Source organism: Physella acuta, unplaced genomic scaffold (genome assembly GCF_028476545.2).
Source record: "Physella acuta isolate Inbredline_101_S28 unplaced genomic scaffold, ASM2847654v3 ptg001433l, whole genome shotgun sequence".
Classification (NCBI taxonomy): domain Eukaryota; kingdom Metazoa; phylum Mollusca; class Gastropoda; family Physidae; genus Physella; species Physella acuta.
This window is the reverse complement of record NW_026732948.1, coordinates 291,601-311,876: the sequence shown is the minus strand read 5'-3', so window position 1 is coordinate 311,876 and position 20,276 is coordinate 291,601. Positions and strand designations below refer to the sequence as shown.

At 39.7% G+C, this 20,276-nt stretch overlaps 1 protein-coding gene across 5 annotated transcripts; it reads right to left on the bottom strand.

The window, feature by feature from the left end:
• Positions 1-1,167: 1,167 nt before the first annotated feature.
• LOC131927716 (mucin-12) lies at positions 1,168-19,340 on the bottom strand. Of its 5 annotated transcripts, none has more exons than XM_059283490.1 (22): positions 19,180-19,340; positions 17,619-17,848; positions 17,217-17,370; positions 16,983-17,072; positions 15,855-16,481; positions 15,484-15,582; positions 15,277-15,372; positions 14,769-14,967; positions 13,986-14,690; positions 13,761-13,837; positions 12,913-13,067; positions 12,560-12,772; positions 12,244-12,303; positions 11,237-11,580; positions 11,002-11,108; positions 9,699-10,038; positions 8,926-9,298; positions 7,062-7,151; positions 4,317-4,349; positions 3,803-3,919; positions 3,035-3,132; positions 1,168-1,810 (listed from the first exon to the last, which is right to left on the bottom strand). In XM_059283490.1, the coding sequence occupies exons 2-22, from the start codon at positions 17,712-17,714 to the stop codon at positions 1,660-1,662; spliced, it is 4,224 nt and encodes a 1,407-aa protein (XP_059139473.1). In that variant the 5' UTR covers positions 17,715-17,848; positions 19,180-19,340; the 3' UTR covers positions 1,168-1,659. The 5 variants fall into 5 exon arrangements, with proteins under 5 accessions (XP_059139473.1, XP_059139476.1, XP_059139474.1 ...); XM_059283491.1 differs by having other exon boundaries at positions 1,169-1,810; positions 7,080-7,151; XM_059283492.1 differs by having other exon boundaries at positions 1,169-1,810; positions 8,983-9,298.
• Between the last annotated feature and the right edge of the window lie 936 nt (positions 19,341-20,276).

Sequence of the window (20,276 nt, the reverse complement as noted above, 5' to 3'; positions counted from 1 at the left end):
TTAACAAACACTTGCAAGTTGCAGTCACCAGCAGTAAAAAATGAGTACATTCAAGAAACCTTGGCGGGCATGCACCAAAGAAATACTAGACAAAACTGCTGACATCCCATGATAAAATTAGTGCTAAAATGAACAAATCATGTGGTAATACAAAGTAGAAGAATTAGTGTGAGATGCCATATTGCAAATACACAATGTTGCTTGTGGTAAGTTGTATTTCTTCTGAACAATTTTTTTCCTGAGGTGTTTAATGAACATCACACGTAAATGACTTGAGATAACAGAATGGGTGAAAATAATTGTGTGATGCTGAGGCTGATTGTCCAACCAGTTTCATCCTCTCTAACATAGTGCTACTGGTCATATGGCTCTTCTAGTTGGTACTTCTCTAGCATAGTGCTACTGGTCATATGGCTCTTCTAGTTGGTACTTCTCTAGCTTGACTCAGCCACATCATCATTTATGAGGATTTGAACCTGGAACTTTTTCCATAGCTAAAAATCCTGGACATCTCAGTTACTATTAACTCACCCTATTTACTTCCCTTTCTATGGGTATAAAAAGCAGCTTGAAAAATGTGTAGTTCACTACATCACCTGGGTGTAGTTCATTACACTACATCACCTGGGTGTAGTTCACTACATCACCTGGGTGTAGTTCACTACATCACCTGGGTGTAGTTCACTACATCACCTGGGTGTAGTTCACTATATCACCTGGGTGTAGTTCACTACATCACCTGGGTGTAGTTCACTACATCACCTGGGTGTAGTTCACTACATCACCTGGGTGTAGTTCACTACATCACCTGGGTGTAGTTCACTACACTACATCACCTGGGTGTAGTTCACTACATCACCTGGGTGTAGTTCACTACATCACCTAGGTGTAGTTCACTACATCACCTGGGTGTAGTTCACTACATCACCTGGGTGTAGTTCACTACACTACATCACCTGGGTGTAGGTCACTACACTACATCACCTGGGTGTAGTTCACTACATCACCTGGGTGTAGTTCACTACATCACCTGGGTGTAGTTCACTACATCACCTGGGTGTAGTTCACTACATCACCTGGGTGTAGTTCACTACACTACATCACCTGGGTGTAGTTCACTACACTACATCACCTGGGTGTAGTTCACTACATCACCTGGGTGTAGTTCACTACACTACATCACCTGGGTGTAGTTCACTACACTACATCACCTGGGTGTAGTTCACTACACTACATCACCTGGGTGTAGTTCACTACATCACCTGGGTGTAGTTCACTACACTACATCACCTGGGTGTAGTTCACTACATCACCTGGGTGTAGTTCACTACATCACCTGGGTGTAGTTCACTACATCACCTGGGTGTAGTTCACTACATCACCTGGGTGTAGTTCACTACATCACCTGGGTGTAGTTCACTACATCACCTGGGTGTAGTTCACTACATCACCTAGGTGTAGTTCAACTATGAAGGTCAACTCAACTTCAAACATGGACAAGAAGCAAACAGGCAAATGTGTACAAAACATTGTAAAACTATTTGACCAACTCCCAGTAAAAATCTGACCAATGCTGTACATACTTTAAGATGTCATATTTACAAATGACTTGAATATATGAATGGATTTGAAATCTTATTTACAACTATTGTCCTGATGTCATTGTCCCTGGCTACTAGCTCCACCTAAGGCAAGAATTCCCTTAAACGCACCGGCTTCTATATCCACCCGGCATATAGGGCAGTTTTTGTTGGTGGACAGCCATTGGTCCACACATTCACTGTGGAACAGGTGCATGCAGGGAAGACGTCTGAAACAGGAAAAGTTGATGTTTCAACTGCTCACTACATTAGTACAGGCTAGTCAGTGCTGTGGTCAGCTGTTAAACAGGTCAGTGCTGTGGTCAGCTGTTAAACAGGTCAGTGCTGTGGTCAGCTGTTAAACAGGTCAGTGCTGTGGTCAGCTGTTAAACAGGTCAGTGCTGTGGTCAGCTGTTAAACAGGTCAGTGCTGTGGTCAGCTGTTAGACAGGTCAGTGCTGTGTTCAGCTGTTAGGTCAGTGCTGTGGTCAGCTGTTAAACAGGTCAGTGCTGTGGTCAGCTGTTAGACAGGTCAGTGCTGTGGTCAGCTGTTAAACAGGTCAGTGCTGTGGTCAGCTGTTAAACAGGTCAGTGCTGTGGTCAGCTGTTAGACAGGTCAGTGCTGTGGTCAGCTGTTAGGTCAGAGCTGTGGTCAGCTGTTGAACAGGTCAGTGCTGTGGTCAGTGCTGTGGTCAGCTGTTAAACAGGTCAGTGCTGTGGTCAGCTGTTAGACAGGTCAGTGCTGTGTTCAGCTGTTAGGTCAGTGCTGTGGTCAGCTGTTAAACAGGTCAGTGCTGTGGTCAGCTGTTAGACAGGTCAGTGCTGTGGTCAGCTGTTAAACAGGTCAGTGCTGTGGTCAGCTGTTAAACAGGTCAGTGCTGTGGTCAGCTGTTTAACAGGTCAGTGCTGTGGTCAGCTGTTAGGTCAGTGCTGTGGTCAGCTGTTAGGTCAGTGGTGTGGTCAGCTGTTAGGTCAGTGCTGTGGTCAGCTGTTAAACAGGTCAGTGCTGTGGTCAGCTGTTAATTAACCAGGTCAGTGATGTGGTCAGCTGTTAATTAAACAGGTCAGTGGTGTGGTCAGCTGTTAAACAGGTCAGTGCTGTGGTCAGCTGTTAATTAACCAGGTCAGTGATGTGGTCAGCTGTTAATTAAACAGGTCAGTGGTGTGGTCAGCTGTTAAACAGGTCAGTGGTGTGGTCAGCTGTTAGGTCAGAGCTGTGGTCAGCTGTTAAACAGGTCAGTGCTGTGGTCAGCTGTTAATTAACCAGGTCAGTGATGTGGTCAGCTGTTAATTAAACAGGTCAGTGGTGTGGTCAGCTGTTAGGTCAGAGCTGTGGTCAGCTGTTAAACTGGTCAGTGCTGTGGTCAGCTGTTAGGTCAGTGCTTTGGTCAGATGTTAAACAGGTCAGTGCTGTGGTCCGCTGTTAAACACACATGACTGAATGAAACAACTGACCTGACATCCTCACCTGTCTCAAACTCACTGAGACAGATGGTGCACTTCTCCTGGTGGTTGTTGCTGTCAGGGTTGTCTCCCCCTGCGCATGTCTCCACCTGAAGGAAACAGAAACTTGGTGTTCAAAGGTTTGGAAGAGTCAAAGATACTTGGTACTCATGCAAACAATGAAAATATAAGAATGTACTAAACATCTGATTTAAAATTATCATACAAGTATGGCAGTCCGACATATTTATCAAATGAGGTTTGACATGTGTGAAATATCCCTTGGTACAGCAGAAATAAACCTAAAGGTAGAGGTCTGGCATATGTGAATTATCCCTTGGTACAGCAGAAATAAACTTAAGAGGTACAAAAGAGGTCTGACATGTGAAATATTCCTTGGTACAGCACAAATAAACCTAGAGGATCAAACGAGGTCTGACATATGTGAAATATCCCTTGGTACAGCAGAAATAAACCTAAAGGTACAAAAGAGGTCTGACATGTGAAATATCCCTTGGTACAATAGAAACAAAACCTAGAGGTACAAACGAGGTCTGACATGTGTGAATGACAACAGAAACAAAACCTAGAGGTACTGTGTGAAATATCCCTTGGTACAACAGAAACAAAACCTAGAGGTACTGTGTGAAATATCCCTTGGTACAACAGAAACAAAACCTAGAGGTACTGTGTGAAATATCCCTTGCTACAACAGAAACAAAACCTAGAGGTACTGTGTGAAATATCCCTTGCTACAACAGAAACAAAACCTAGAGATACCTTCTTATATTTGTGTGGTAGAGTATTGCGCTCAATGACTTCCTGTGTGGCGCCCATCATGTTGCAGTGACTCATATCAAAGTGTGGATGTTGTGGGTGGCGTCTCTCTATGGTCATCTGTAACACAGATTTTAACATCTCAGTTTGTTAACTTTTTCAGTGGATGAGGTAGTGATGAGTTTTTATGAGATAAGGTAGTGGTGTAGACATGAGGTAAGGTAGTGGTGAGGTGGTGTAGACATAACCAGGTGGTGAAGACATATAAGGTAGTGTTGAGGTAGTATAGACAGTAATGTTGAGTCGGCAATGTTGTTTAGGTACTGTTGATGTGTTAATGTTGTTCTTGTGTTTTAATGTGTTAATGTTGTGAGATGTAGTGTTGTGTTAATGTGGTGTTGATGTGTTAATGTGGTGTTGATGTAGTGTTGTGTTAATGTTGTGCTGATGTGTTAATGTAGTGTTGATGTAGTGTTGTTGTGTTGATGCTGTCTTGATGAGCTGTGTTGTCACTTACCCTGGGTGGGAGAACAGGACGATGATTGTAATCCTGTCAAAAAGATTTGAAACATTTATTAAAACAATCTGTTCTAACATTCACAAAATCTGATATTTTTTAAAAGTCACATTATAAGTGATGTCTTTATTAGTTATAAAAGTTAAAAGTTTAGGTAAAGGTTATGGTGTGGTCTAGTTTAGTTCCAGTTTAGTTCCAGATTTAATTAAAGATGTAGCTCAGGTGAAGGCATTTTTAAAATTTTAGGTGTTTTTTGAAGAGTTGATTTTTGGTTTCTATTATGGAATGCAGTATAGATTAACGATTAGGTTTGGGTTAGAATGAAGTGCATGTAGAATAAGCATAGATTAATCTTGATTTTAACAAACCTTGTATACACAACAATATCAAGCCCTAATTACATACAATAACACAATTATAACAAAACTTTTATACATACAATAACATAACAATACAAAGCCATATCTACATACAATAATAAGGCCTAACTATATACAAAACCACAATTATAACAAACCTTATACTTATATACATACAATAACATAACATTACATGCAATATACATACAATCACACAATTACAACAAGCCTCATATACATACAATAACACAAAAATAACAAGCAGTATATACTATAACGCTATATTTACATACAATAAAAAACCTTATATACAAGAACACAACAATACAAGCCCTATCTACATACACTAATATATTCCATCATCTGGCACACAACAAGCCCTATCTACATACACTAATATATTCCATCACCTGGCTTACAAGAACACAACAAGCCCTATCTACATACACTAATATATTCCATCACCTGGCTTACAAGAACACAACAAGCCCTATCTACATACACTAATATATTCCATCACCTGGCTTACAAGAACACAACAAGCCCTATCTACATACACTAATATATTCCATCACCTGGCACACAACAAGCCCTATCTACATACACTAATATATTCCATCACCTGGCTTACAAGAACACAACAAGCCCTATCTACATACACTAATATATTCCATCATCAGGCACACAACAAGCCCTATCTACATACACTAATATATTCCATCATCTGGCACACAACAAGCCCTATCTACATACACTAATATATTCCATCACCTGGCTTACAAGAACACAACAAGCCCTATCTACATACACTAATATATTCCATCATCTGGCACACAACAAGCCCTATCTACATACACTAATATATTCCATCACCTGGCTTACAAGAACACAACAAGCCCTATCTACATACACTAATATATTCCATCATCTGGCACACAACAAGCCCTATCTACATACACTAATATATTCCATCACCTGGCACACAACAAGCCCTATCTACATACACTAATATATTCCATCATCTGGCTTACAAGAACACAACAAGCCCTATCTACATACACTAATATATTCCATCACCTGGCTTACAAGAACACAACAAGCCCTATCTACATACACTAATATATTCCATCATCTGGCTTACAAGAACACAACAAGCCCTATCTACATACACTAATATATTCCATCACCTGGCTTACAAGAACACAACAAGCCCTATCTACATACACTAATATATTCCATCATCAGGCACACAACAAGCCCTATCTACATACACTAATATATTCCATCATCTGGCTTACAAGAACACAACAAGCCCTATCTACATACACTAATATATTCCATCATCTGGCACACAACAAGCCCTATCTACATACACTACTATATACCATCACCTGGCTTACAAGAACACAACAAGCCCTATCTACATACACTAATATATTCCATCATCTGGCTTACAAGAACACAACAAGCCCTATCTACATACACTAATATATTCCATCACCTGGCTTACAAGAACACAACAAGCCCTATCTACATACACTAATATATTCCATCACCTGGCTTACAAGAACACAACAAGCCCTATCTACATACACTAATATATTCCATCACCTGGCTTACAAGAACACAACAAGCCCTATCTACATACACTAATATATTCCATCATCAGGCACACAACAAGCCCTATCTACATATACTAATATATTCCATCATCTGGCTTACAAGAACACAACAAGCCCTATCTACATACACTAATATATTCCATCATCAGGCACACAACAAGCCCTATCTACATACACTACTATATACCATCACCTGGCTTACAAGAACACAACAAGCCCTATCTACATACACTAATATATTCCATCACCTGGCTTACAAGAACACAACAAGCCCTATCTACATACACTAATATATTCCATCACCTGGCTTACAAGAACACAACAAGCCCTATCTACATACACTAATATATTCCATCACCTGGCTTACAAGAACACAACAAGCCCTATCTACATACACTAATATATTCCATCACCTGGCTTACAAGAACACAACAAGCCCCATCTACATACACTAATATATTCCATCACCTGGCACACAACAAGCCCTATCTACATACACTAATATATTCCATCAGCTGGCTCACAAGAACACAACAAGCCCCATCTACATACACTAATATATTCCATCATCAGGCACACAACAAGCCCTATCTACATACACTAATATATTCCATCAGCTGGCTTACAAGTACACAACAAGACCTATCTACATACACTAATATATTCCATCACCTGGCTTACAAGTACACAACAAGACCTATCTACATACACTAATATATTCCATCAGCTGGCTTACAAGAACACAACAAGCCCTATCTACATACACTAATATATTCCATCACCTGGCGTTCCAGATTAAATGGTAACGGTAAGGCCACACCAGGAGAATAGGGCATCAGCTCAGCCCAGGGATACTAGAGATCAAAAACAAAATTTTTGGTTGGTCAGCTAGATCAGCTATGGTCATAAGCTAACAGCTAAAGCTCAGCAATGGTCGGTTAGTTGGGTCAGATATTGTCATCAGCTAAACCCTGTGCAGCCTACCGCAACTGCTCCACACTTAACTTTGTCATATATACATTGAAATTGGCAGTCTACATAAAAAGCCTGAAAGAAACTTGCCTGAATACAATTTGCCTAAGGCGGTTATCTTTGTCTTAAAACATATGGGTAAATCAAAAGAGGTAACAAGTAAAACAATTTCTGTGCTCAGATTATTGTTTCCCATGCAGTAAGCAGGGCTTATTTCTTTTTTTTCTCCAGTGGTTATTGAAACTTACGGGGGTGCCAGCGATGGTTTAGGTATATAGTTACTAATCAATTGTTTGACTTTTTGCCTGACCCCTGGCAATAACTGACAGCACAGTCTTACATCATTCAAATAGCATCACTTTTGATTCTTGTTTACAGCTTCTTTGGTTCTCATGTTGAGGTCATTATAGACCATTTACTGTGTGATTTAGACAATGTCTTTATCATTGAACAAAGACACTTTTGATTTCTAAGTAATAAGTTCTGCTGCCTTCAATACTTTTTTTAAGAATAGCTTGTTTAGTTGATGTTGAACTGTGATTATTTCATAACTAATAGGGCCATTTCAGCTGAAACTATTTAAAAATTGAATACAGTGGCAAGCATTTGATTCCCATTTAACAAACTGTTTAAAAATGGGTTTAAACCATCACTTAATAGAGCAATGGTATAGCCATCACTTAATAGAGCAATGGTAGGTTAATTAAAACAGGAAGAAAAAAATTAATTTCTAGATACTAGATGGTTAAAAAAACACAAAAATTAATCAGTTATATGGTCTATTCAAGCAACTGTCATGTTTGGGGAACGTCCATTCAGGCAAATGGATATTAAGGCAAGTGTTTTTCAGACAAACATGTGTGACCCATGTTGGTATATGGTTTGACAGATCAATATCTACAATCTAACAGATAATCTGTTACACAATCATTATTGTTAATCTTTTAATACATCATCTAGCTCACTAACAGTCAAAACACATTTGTCAAATGTACAAAAAATTAACTGTTGTAATATCCTAGACAAAAATTATTAACATAGCTAAGGTAAATATTTCTAATCAATCAGGAGATGAGGTTAGGTGTAATGAAACTAATGTTAATAGAACAATCTAACTTATTGATAGAACTAATGTGTATATGGATAGAACTAATGTAAGATAAATAGAACAATCTAACATATTGAAAGAACTATGTAGAATAGATAATGATAGAAGATGAAAGAGAATATAAATAAGGGAAGATGTTCTTAGAATAAAGTAGAATAGTAGAGGACTAATTGGGGTATTTTTAGAACTGTTAAGGATTCTAATAAACTAAGATTATAGAACACATTAAAATATTTAATTTAGATAAAATACACTAGTTGAAATTGAAAGTACAAATAAAGTAAGGTGTGAGAACATTCTAAAATGCTGATGAAACAAAAAATATTGATAGAGCTAATCCAAACATGGTGAAATAGTCTAGGTGTTATGTTAAAACATTGAATTGACAGAAGATCAGACTTAGTTACTAGGACACTGAGAGATCGTGATTAACTTGAGAGCATAATAGAAGAGATAAAGGGAGAACTGAACGCTTGTGTGAGAGAAAACTACGCTCATGCCTTGGTGAGGTACAACACTGAGATGGTGGAAAGAAACACAGAGTTTACCTCATTATTACGTATCAAGCGGGTTAACATATGGGGGACTTGACCCGACTGACTCACCATGCGTTGCGTCTCATGTGGGTGGGGATGAGCATGGTCACAGAACATTCCGGGGTGAGGGTGCAGCACTGAGGAGCTGTTGGAGTGTGCCTGTGGCAGATGCTGGCTGCTCTCTGGGGGCTGAGATAAGGCAAGCGCTGCTGACTGAGGGGTGCTTAGAGGTGGCTGGTTGGAGGGTGACACGGCTGGGACAGGAGGGAGGTGTTGGTGAGCCGCAGGGGGTGGCCTCAACCTGGGCAGGTGGTAATGTGACATGATGCTGGGTTGTGGGGGGGACAGAGGGCGCTGGCTGGCTTGTGATGTAAGTGTATCCATGCTGGGGAGAAGAAATGTGTGCTGTTATTTCACTTGAATGGTTGACTCAGCTGCTACACAATATACAATGACACCTAGCAGGCCAGATTTCTAAAACTGATAAACTATTGCTAATAACTTCCTCTATTATAAAAACAAAATAATTCAGAGAAATATCTAGCTTTAACCTTGGCTTAACAAAAGCTAATTTTTACTTTATTTTTTCATTCAAAATATTTAATTACAGACTTTATTAATTAATCCACTATTCCATTTGTTCATTAATGATTAAAAATTATGTTTGATATTAATTCTTTAGTGATTCAACTATCCCAACTTTCCCCATATGGACATGAGTGATTGAACTATCCCAACATTCCCCATATGGACATGAGTGATTGAACTATCCCAACTTTCCTTACCTCATTGCTGTTTGTGGATCTCTGGCCACCACCCTAGAGACAGAGTTAGCCTGGCTGGTGCTGGGGGGAGGGTGGCCAGGGGGAGGGTGGCCGGGGGGAGGGTGGCCAGGGGGAGGGTGGCCGGGGCCAGGGGGAGGGTGGCTGCAGGAGGTGCAGGTAGCAGCACACAGCAGGCCTGAGTGATGACAGCCAGCTGCAGGTGCGGGGGAGACAGGATGGTTGGCACCGTGGAACTGGAGCAGGGATGGGGACTGGCAGCTGAAGAGGAAGCCGTAGTTCTCCCTGGCAGGATGGTAGATGTGGTGGTGGATGTGGGCCTGGGGAGGCTGGTGTCTCATCACTGAGGATATAGCATGGTCAGTTACTGGGGGCAAACATGGGCATGTTAGGTGGGTTCATTTCAATTATACAAGAGCTCATTAGGTGAGTCATTTAGATTATACAAGAGCTCATTAGGTGAGTCATTTAAATTATACAAGAGCTCATTAGGTGAGTCATTTAAATTATACAAGAACTCATTAGGTGAGTCATTTAAATTATACAAGAACTCATTAGGTGAGTCATTTAAATTATACAAGACTCATTAGGTGAGTCATTTAAATTATACAAGACTCATTAGGTGAGTCATTTAAATTATACAAGAACTCATTAGGTGAGTCATTTAGATTATACAAGAGCTCATTAGGTGAGTCATTTAAATTATACAAGAGCTCATTAGGTGAGTCATTTAAATTATACAAGACTCATTAGGTGAGTCATTTAAATTATACAAGACTCATTAGGTGAGTCATTTAAATTATACAAGACTCATTAGGTGAGTCATTTAAATTATACAAGACTCATTAGGTGAGTAATTTTAATTATACAAGACTCATTAGGTGAGTAATTTTAATTATACAAGACTCATTAGGTGAGTAATTTTAATTATACAAGACTCATTAGGTGAGTAATTTTAATTATACAAGACTCATTAGGTGAGTAATTTTAATTATACAAGACTCATTAGGTGAGTAATTTTAATTATACAAGACTCATTAGGTGAGTAATTTTAATTATACAAGAGCTCATTTGGTGAGAAATTTAAATTATATATGAGTATTTGTTTTTTCACTTTGTGATCCTGGCATATTTCTGACATTTAATTTCAAGAGTCAGTAATTATGGTGCCTTATTAAAAGATGCTGTTTAGTACAGGTGGAACTGTAAGCTTCTTAAAGCAAATACAATTTTTTTAAAATTCATTAAAAAGACAAGGTTGCTGATGAGTAGTGGATACAAGCTGTGCCACAAGACAAAGACTAACCTCTGAACTGTGACCCACAGTTCATGTCAGCAGGACCTCCCATGTTGCCACTTCTGTTGACAGATATCCCACTGTGGGGCATGTGGTGATGTATGTGTGGAGAGGTCCTAAAGGACAAAGTTCAACAGCCATGTTTGTTACAGCATGCATTAAATCCACAACAAAACATCTAAATAACTTTTGAAGGTATATTGAAACTGCTATTTTATATCTAGTGAAACATAAGTTCATTTACCTATAATACCTTTGTGGGGGAACAGGCTGAGGGCGCTGGATGGGCTGTAGGTTTCTAGACACATGATGGTGGTGGTGATGGTGATGGTGGAGCTGGCGGGACAGCGCTGCCTGGTGATACGGTGTGCTGGCATGGCTGGACGCTGGATTGCCCATGGAAAATGGGTTTGACGAGCTAGCTGGACTGCTGGTGCAAGAGTGTGGTGGGATGTTGGTTTGTGATGGCATGAAGGTGCTCATTACACTGGGGCTGTCCGTGACGTGGGGGCAGGGCGAGGCGTGGGAACATCCCTGACACATGTGGTGTTTGTGGGCTCGAACTCTCCAAGGGTTGTCAGGGCCATGCTGAAACAGAGAGTATTCAAACAATTACTGACACTATTGGCAATGTTTTCTGTACACACAACTTGTCAACCATTAACTTCCTGAAACACCCTCTACCCGTAGCGCTCTGTATACCATATTAGTAGAATAAAGCTAATATTTTAATGAAAAAGACATGAAATAGAAGTGTTTCAACTTCCTTATATCAATGCAATCTAGAATTGTTTTTAATACTATTTTCTTCTCACCCCGAATTTTTTACCCATCTTTCTTTTTTTTCAGTTACTTTAAAATTGAAATTAAATTTATATATGACTGATAAAGTATTTACTAAATTATATATATCAGATGACCATATTGCTATTGACTGAGCAATTTGGATATTTGTTTAGATGAAAATAAATTTTCCCTTAAATGACCAATTTTAAATTTAATCTGCTAATTTTTATCTCCAACTTTTATTGGTGTACATTATAATGATCTAATACTCTTAAAAGAGCTTGATTTTTTTGTAAAAATATTTACTTATCCACAAAGAGCTACAATCTTTAATTGAGTTTACAAGGGAGATGTTTGAGGAGAAGATTGGGAAGTTAATGGTTGTGTGAAACACAATCTGTTTAAATCTACTCAAAGATCAATACATGAGGGGTTATGACCTATAGTGACTCAAACTGTACTAACTTCATGGTCTCTGCCCTGCTGATCTTGCCAAGGGTTTTGTGTGGGTCTTTGCATCAAGGGCTAGAAAAAATGTTGAAATGTCTGCACACCAACTTAAAACTATACAGCTACAAGTTTTGTTTATTTGTCTGGGATTAGTCTATTATTTTAATCCCAAATGTAAAATTCTAATGCTCACTCCACTTAACACAATTCTGATGTGTTTAATTATGTGATAGTACTTAGGTAAAAGTTTTTTTATCAAGAAAGTTTCCTAAGGTAGCCTAAGGTAGCAGATCATTAGATGAGCTGCCACCATGATTATTTCATCTCTTACCGTTGATTGCATACATCTCTGACACTGGCACTGACAACACACACTAGAGGCAGCACGCTGCTCGCTGGGCTCCTGGCCAGTCACGCTTGAACTACCCTGGGCTGCTTCCCTGGGCTGGGTGGGTGGACGTGAGCCTTCTCTGGGGGTCTGGGCATGGGCAGACGGCCCAATGAAAAAGTGGGCTGTGTCTTCAGCATTTCTCCATGATGAAACCTTTCAGAGAGTAAGCCAGTAAAGCCATTAGAGAAATGGGTCTTGGGGTTATAACAGACACATGGTGTAAAATGTTGGTGATAAAATGCTAATATTGAGATGATTAAACCTCCTCTTAAGTGGAGACTAAAGTCACTTACTGGGATCCTAGGGCTGCGGTTCTGTAGGAAAGACGTCGGCCTAAATGTAGTTACTGAGGGACCCTGGGGCTCCAAGTGTGGGGTGTGCTGGCTGTGTGTGGGGGCTGCCTCACTTGTGGGGTTGCTTGGCTGGGTTGTTGGTGGGACAGCGTGCTCTGGTGGAGGGTAAGAACAACTGAGTCAAACACAATGACAGATGAAAAAAAGTTTTAACAAAATATTTGCAAAGTTTCCAGATAATCTTCAAATTAAAAAATTACAAAAAAGTTACAAGGGCAGCTTGACACAATCTTATCAGTTTTAGAAACTATAAAAAAAAATGAAACACTTAATGGGTGTTGTGAATAGTGATTAGGCTGATGATGCTCTACTTGTTAATCTAGTTTGTCATTACTGCTCACTGTGTCCAGTGCTGTGAGCTATTTTTGTGGTCCAGCGTGTTTTAGTTTTTATTGCGCATTATCTGTGTTCTAGTGGGTCATGTTTTAAGCTAGATAGAATTGACTGTGTTTCTTGTTTAGTTTCTGTGTGGTGTGCATTCTGTATTATTGTTACTTTTAATGAGTTTTGATTTCATTAAGTCTAGTGGCTTGTAACCAATTAGTGTTCCTATGTCCTGTGACACACTAGCCTGCACTTAGCAGTGTGCGCACACAACAAAGGGTTTGTAGCAAAATTCACTTAATAGTACAAAAATTGAGTGTGCAAGATATATTTTGTGCGCGACTTAATCTAAAAAGACGTACAAATTCATTACGTATTTTATAAAATTACTGCATGAGCAGAATGACCCCGAGCAGAATGACCCCTACCCCCCACCTGTGTGAGAACATAATAACTGTGCTTACCTTCATCAGACCCTGTGAGATCCACACCTTCATCTGATTCTGTGGTCAAATCCACAACAACTGTTGCATGACTATTTCTATAAAAAAAAGTTTTTTTAAAAAAAAACAAGTTTTAATTGGACATCGTTTCAAACTACTGAACTAGCACAATGAAAAAACCCCGTACGACTATAATTGCCAGAGTACTTTAAGCCTAGGAAATGGAGCAAATTGTTTAAGACTTACCTTGGTTCCACCATGACAACTTCAACATCGCTGTCATCTGATCCGTTGGTGGTGCCCTGGGCAGATGGGGCAGCTGGGTCAGTTCTACTGGGGCCGTCACCACCACCTTCAACAATCTGCCCCAGGCCCTGCCGCCAGATGTCCTGCAGCCAATGGTTCCAAGGCTGGCTGTTGGCACCTGTCTGGCCACCCTGGCTAGGCCGCACAGGTGAGAAGAGAGAGTCCATAAGGTTTGGGGTGGAACTGTTCCGGGAAGTATTCAGACTAGGACTGGTTGTGGATGGTGGATTAGCCAGAAGAGTGTCCACCAAACTAGAGCTGGTGGTGGATGGCGGATTAGCCAGAAGTGTGTCCACCATATTGGATGAGTCATGTCTCCTCACTGATCTGTTACTCTCAGGAGAAGAAAAAAAGTTGCGATCTGAAGATTCAGACGAGGAAGAACTTGAATCCATGGGTGGGTCAGGCTCTAAGAAAGAAGGGAATTGATGCCTAGAGTCCCTGGCTGGCCCATCTTGCTGGTTGTGGGATGATGGACTACTGGCGCCACCTGATGAGACAGTTCTGGCATGACTGCAGTCCCCTAGTCGCTGGCTGGACGGGCCACCAGCTGTGTTTGAGCCAGCCTCAGCACCAAGAAAGGTGTCCCTGACCTCAGCAGTTGCCCCATCTCTTGATGTAGAAGCTCCATTTGTGTTGGCAGACCTGCAAGGAAGTAGATGTTAAGTAAAATATTTTCTCACACAGGGCATGTTTTTACAGAATCCAGTGGTCATTTCTTACCTTTTGGAAGACAAATCCCATGCCTGTTTGGGTTCTTTTCCTTTACATCCACAATGTGAGGACTTTTTTCCATTCTTTGGCACAGGTAAGCTGAAGGTCATCCCCTCCTGGACAAATACCGTCTCCACCATCTCCTCACCCAGGTTTTGATGGGAGCGTCGATGGAATGGCATGTTTGCATCTCTAGTGGTCATCATTTCTGTAACAGTTGTAGGGTGATGCTTAACTAACCTCACTTAAACAGATATTATGTATCCAGTGATGGCAGTAATGGCAAGTTGAATAAAGTGGCACCTACCAGACAGGCTAGCTAAGAAAAGTTAGGGGCACCTACAAGGCAGGCTAGGTAAGAAAAGTTAGGGACACCTACCAGACAGGCTAGGTAAGTTAGGGGCACCTAGAGGACAGGCTAGGTAAAAAAAAGTTAGGAACACCTACCAGACAGGCTAGTTGAGAAAAGTTAGGGCACCTACCAGACAGGCTAGGTAAGAAAAGTTAGGGCACCTACCAGACAAACTTCCCTGAAAAGTTTGTAGTGTTGGTGACTCAGGGCGCTGGTCACTGTTGAGTCTTCCAGACATGTCACTTCTGAGAGCATCATTGGCTGATGACAAGACAACCCGTTTAAGTGAATAAAACTAGTAAACACAACTGATTCACCTTTCTAAACAAAATAAAGTGCTCTAAAGGAACTTAGAAAAAAATTAAATCAAACCTGGTTCTGGCATGCCAAGAAATGGGTCATTGTCCAACCTCTCTGTCTGGTCAAGTAATAGTCCAAGACCAGATGGACGACTCATGGAACAGCCTGAACCTGGAGAACAACAATTGGTTAAATACATTTACCATTCAACATTACTGTCTCATAACTAAAAAAAACACTAAAAAACACCCCCCTTCCTCCCACATTCAACAAAGGTATATCACAATCATAATTCTCTTTGTAACTAGATATAGCATGGAAAATTAAACTGATATACTTGTAATATACCTGAATTTAACTGATATACACTTGTATATAACTGAATAATTAAACTGAAATACTTGCATCCACCTGAATGATTTCACTGATATACTTGTACCTACCTGAATCATCCAGAAATGCAGATGTTGCTGCCCCAGACGAGGGGTACCTGGTGTATCTCCACGAGTCAGCAACACAACGTCTGGCACGAGGCGACTGGAACCTGCTCCCTCCTACTGGCTGGGGCATGAATAACTCCACCTGAGGGGGTGGGGGTGTTGCAGTTCGGACAGGAGTTTCCTCATCACTTTGAGAATCCTCTCCATTCAGGTTAAAAATGTCATACCCAACCCTGTCTCTCTGCATCATTACGTCTGTCCAAATATGAGGTCTCCTGTTACTGGACGAGCCCCTAGGCTCGGGTAAATTAAATAGCCCGTACGGATTCAATGGATCCCAGTCATCATTAGAATGGGAAGGCATATCCAGGAAATCTGAGGGGGAGGTGTTTCTCTCAGACAAGCTAGAGCAGGCAAACAAGCCCTGGGAGCTGACCCCTGAACTCTGGCAACTAGCAGAACCTGAGGAGGAGTCAGATGTGCTGTGCTGGAGGAACGGGTGACCACTGCTCTCATCCGTGGTGGACGTCACTGTGTCATCCGACAGGTCGGACAGGTGATTTAGTATTGTGTGCATACTGCAGTCGATTGCTGGGCCTGGGGGAGTTGTCGTTGTCACCTCTGCAGCATCTGAAAGTTATTAAATAGACAATTTGGTCACATGACCTGTGTAAGTGTCAAGCAAGAAATTATCTGTATGAGAGTCAAGCAAGACATTACTTGTATGAGATTCAAGAAAGACATTACCTGTGTGAGAGTCAAGCAAGACATTACCTGTATGAGAGTCAAGCAAGACATTACCTGTATGAGAGTCAAGCAAGACATTACCTGTGTGAGAGTCAAGCAAGACATTACCTGTATGAGAGTCAAGCAAGACATTACCTGTGTGAGAGTCAAGCAAGACATTACCTGTATGAGAGTCAAGCAAGACATTACCTGTATGAGAGTCAAGCAAGACATTACCTGTGTGAGAGTCAAGCAAGACATTACCTGTATGAGAGTCAAGCAAGACATTACCTGTGTGAGAGTCAAGCAAGACATTACCTGTGTGAGAGTCAAGCAAGACATTACCTGTATGAGAGTCAAGCAAGACATTAACATTACCTGTGTGAGAGTCAAGAAAGACATTACCTGTATGAGAGTCCTCTGCCTCCATGTCGCTCTGTGAGAGGTCATCACTGACCCACGTGGACTGCACAGAGCCCACATCTTGATACAGAGCTGTCAAAAACAGGGAAAATTAACTTGGTTAAATCATGTGAATTTGCTGACATCAAAGACACTATAGTAATTACTTGTGGGGAAGATGTAATGTCATAATGATGTCATGTATCATGTCAGATGTCAGGTAAGATGATGCCATACCAGTGGTTGCTTCCTCTGCTGCTGCCTCAGCAACAATGATAAAACTCATGTTGTTGGCTGTGGGGGGCGGGGTGCAGTCAACGCCTGACATGGGCACAGAATCTACAACAGCTTCAGACAGCACAAGGCCTGACCCTTCAGCATCAGATTCTGACTAAAAAAACAAAGTCATATCAAACTAATCAAATGCAGCATAGATGAAATGACAAGTGAATCAACTAGCCTATGAGAAGTGAATCAACTACACTAACAGTGACTTAAGTCTTAAGTGAGTATTCTGAACTTGTTAGAGATTGCAGGCCCGGCCAATCAAATCATCACATAGAGAATTAAATCAAACATAAATAGAATCTATCGTCACAGAATTAACACCTGAATGAAAAAACAAAGATCTGTGCTTACCTGTTTCATCCCCATTGCTCCAATGTCAACAATGGGAGATGGGAGCCAGGTCATAGCCACCTCTCCTGACCCTGATGCCATCGGCTCATCAGCCATGATGATAAATCCCAAAAAATGAAAACTTGCTTTTCAGAATAACTACTTGCAAAAGTCCTTTCACAACTCTTTTGCAAATAATGTTACATTAACTTCATGAACACATTTTATTCTGGACTGGAGTAAATTCTTCACTGAAAGAAAACAGTAGCACAATAGAATGGTCTCTCTTTAAAAAAGACGAATTACAAAATCCCACAAATCTTAATAGCTAACGTATGATTTTCTATTTAAAATGTTTTGTGTAAAGCATATTTAAAAAATTGATCAATTTTTTTCAAAATTCTAAATATAAGAATAAGAAAATAAAAGGAACTTTTTTCTCTAGTAAAAGCTTTGGTAACTAAAATGTATTATGAGTTATGAATGCTTTATTGTAACTAAAGAAAAAAAACTTGTTCATAATGCATTTTAAAGATTATTAATATAAAGGTTGATTATAGGCCTACTGGGTTTTTTTTTTTTATTTCAGCAAATACGAATTCTTAAAAATTAAAATAGTATGTTGATACTAGTTAAAAACAAGTAGGCCTAGCGTATATTTATTCTTTTTTATTTTGCTCTCAATAAAAGTCAATAAATCACATGACAAAAATGAACTGCTTTAAGTAAATTAAGACAATTAGTAGATTCTAGATTACGATCCTTTAATGTTTAATGTCTTTTCTGTCTCGTAGGAAGTTTGTGGTCTGCCCCCAGGTTTAAAAACATCAGTAAACAGTAGTAAACACAACTCAGGTCCCCTGAAAGCCAGAGACTGGCTGACACACTTGATTAGGTTTAGTCAATGATTATAGATTTATTACCCCATCGCACAGATAGCGTATCGTGCACATTTAAGATTAATTAACAAAGGGGGTATGTATAGAGTGCTCACAGGGAAGCTCAGGGCTCCAAGTAGTTTAGATCTAGATTCTATGTGAGTTCATTTAAATTAGTTAGGGCCTAGATCTAGTAATTAGGTTAGGCAGTAAAGCATACTGTATTTTGTAACAACATAATCCATAGATCCAACATTCTAAATTCTAGATCTAGACTTTGTTTAAGAGTTAATTATTTAGTCAAAATCTCAATTGTCTCAAGTCAAAAGTAGTGTACTAGAATTTAGTCTACATGAGTACATATTTAGTACATAACACTAGATCTAGAACTAGATTCTAGTCACTAGAAGAATTCTGAATCTAATCTCTAGTAGATGTAGTCTAGATCTACAGTAGTCCATAAGTTAGTATCAAATCAACTTAAAAGTCTTAATCAAGTGGTGAAGTATTAATTATTAACTGAGTAGGCTAATAAGTAGATCTAATTAATTAAGTAAGACTTAGTAAGAAGATCATTTTAGTTTAACTTAAAATTTTTAACTCGCTCATCTTTTTTTAGCTAGACTGCTAGAGAGATCTTCTATTCTTAGACTTAAACTAGCTATAAAATTATAAATAATTAATAAAACTAATAGCCTACTAACTTTTGTTTGAGGTGATTAGACCTAAATATTGTTAAGAAAAAAGTTTGCTTGAAATATTAGATCTAGATGTGTTTCTAAATATTGCATTGGAAATTAAGGAAATGAGAATTCCCATTGCACTAGCCCAGATAATGCCAGATATGACAACGCAGCCTCGAGCATAGGAAATATGAAAATAACAAGAATAGCATAATAATAATTCCGCAGTAAATGGAATTACTTTTTTACTTGGCTCGGGACTATCGATAATTTTCTAAATATAACTTCGATTGCCAAAATAAACTTGAGATATGTGCCACAAAACAAATGGGAATAATATTATTTGTATCGCAAAAATAAATGTATGAGGAAATTTTTATTAACATATTTCTCAGCAGAATTCTAAATATTGGCGTCACTAAGGGGTGCAAGTAACACTGATACATTTGCTGGAGAGGCATTATTCAACCTAAGCTTAGTGCTCTCAAAGACAGTCTCGCAGAAATTCTCATTAACAGCTTAATTCTGATACTGAATATTATAGGACTAAGTTAATAAGTATACTTAACAATATAGAAAGAAAATTAGGGAAAGGTCTGAATTAGAATATTTTGAGCAGATTTTGGAAGGTTTGTTTACCATTACGATAATATAAATAAGCAGTATTTCTTTCAGATAACTTTACAAAGGGGGGGGGGGGACTTAAGTTTTCATGGGGGGGGGGGGGGGGGGGGGGGAATACTGTTACTGTGTAAAATATATTTTTTTATATAAATTATACAAATGTGTTCTATTTCGTTGGGGGGGGGGGGCAGTGGACTTCCTTTGTATGCAGTGCTTCCATCATAATCCCCGAAGAAATGCCGGAAATAAATTGAAAATAAGGCCTCTATTGATTATAAACTATTTTAAATTTCAAAATCAGTCAAATTATTTTATTGATGTAAACTTACCTTACCCGTCGCGCGATTCTGCGTCTGTGAAGAAAGGGAGCCCGGTGTGTTATCTTGCCCCTTTGGGAGCCCGGCATGCTCCCGTTACACGACATCCGGGACGGCCCAGGTGCACTTAAACTGTTAGGTTTGACTTTTGGTTGCTTATGTATCCGCGTGATAACC

Excerpts from the sequence above, each read along its gene's own strand:
- LOC131927716 (XM_059283490.1), bottom strand. The coding sequence starts at position 17,714 with ATGGCTGATGAGCCGATGGCATCAGGGTCAGGAGAGGTGGCTATGACC. Across the intron at positions 12,773-12,912 it reads ACCGCAGCCCTAGGATCCCA|GTTTCATCATGGAGAAATGC; the intron begins GTAAGTGACTTT and ends ACTCTCTGAAAG. Across the intron at positions 4,350-7,061 it reads AGGTGATGGAATATATTAGT|GATTACAATCATCGTCCTGT; the intron begins GTATGTAGATAG and ends TCTTTTTGACAG.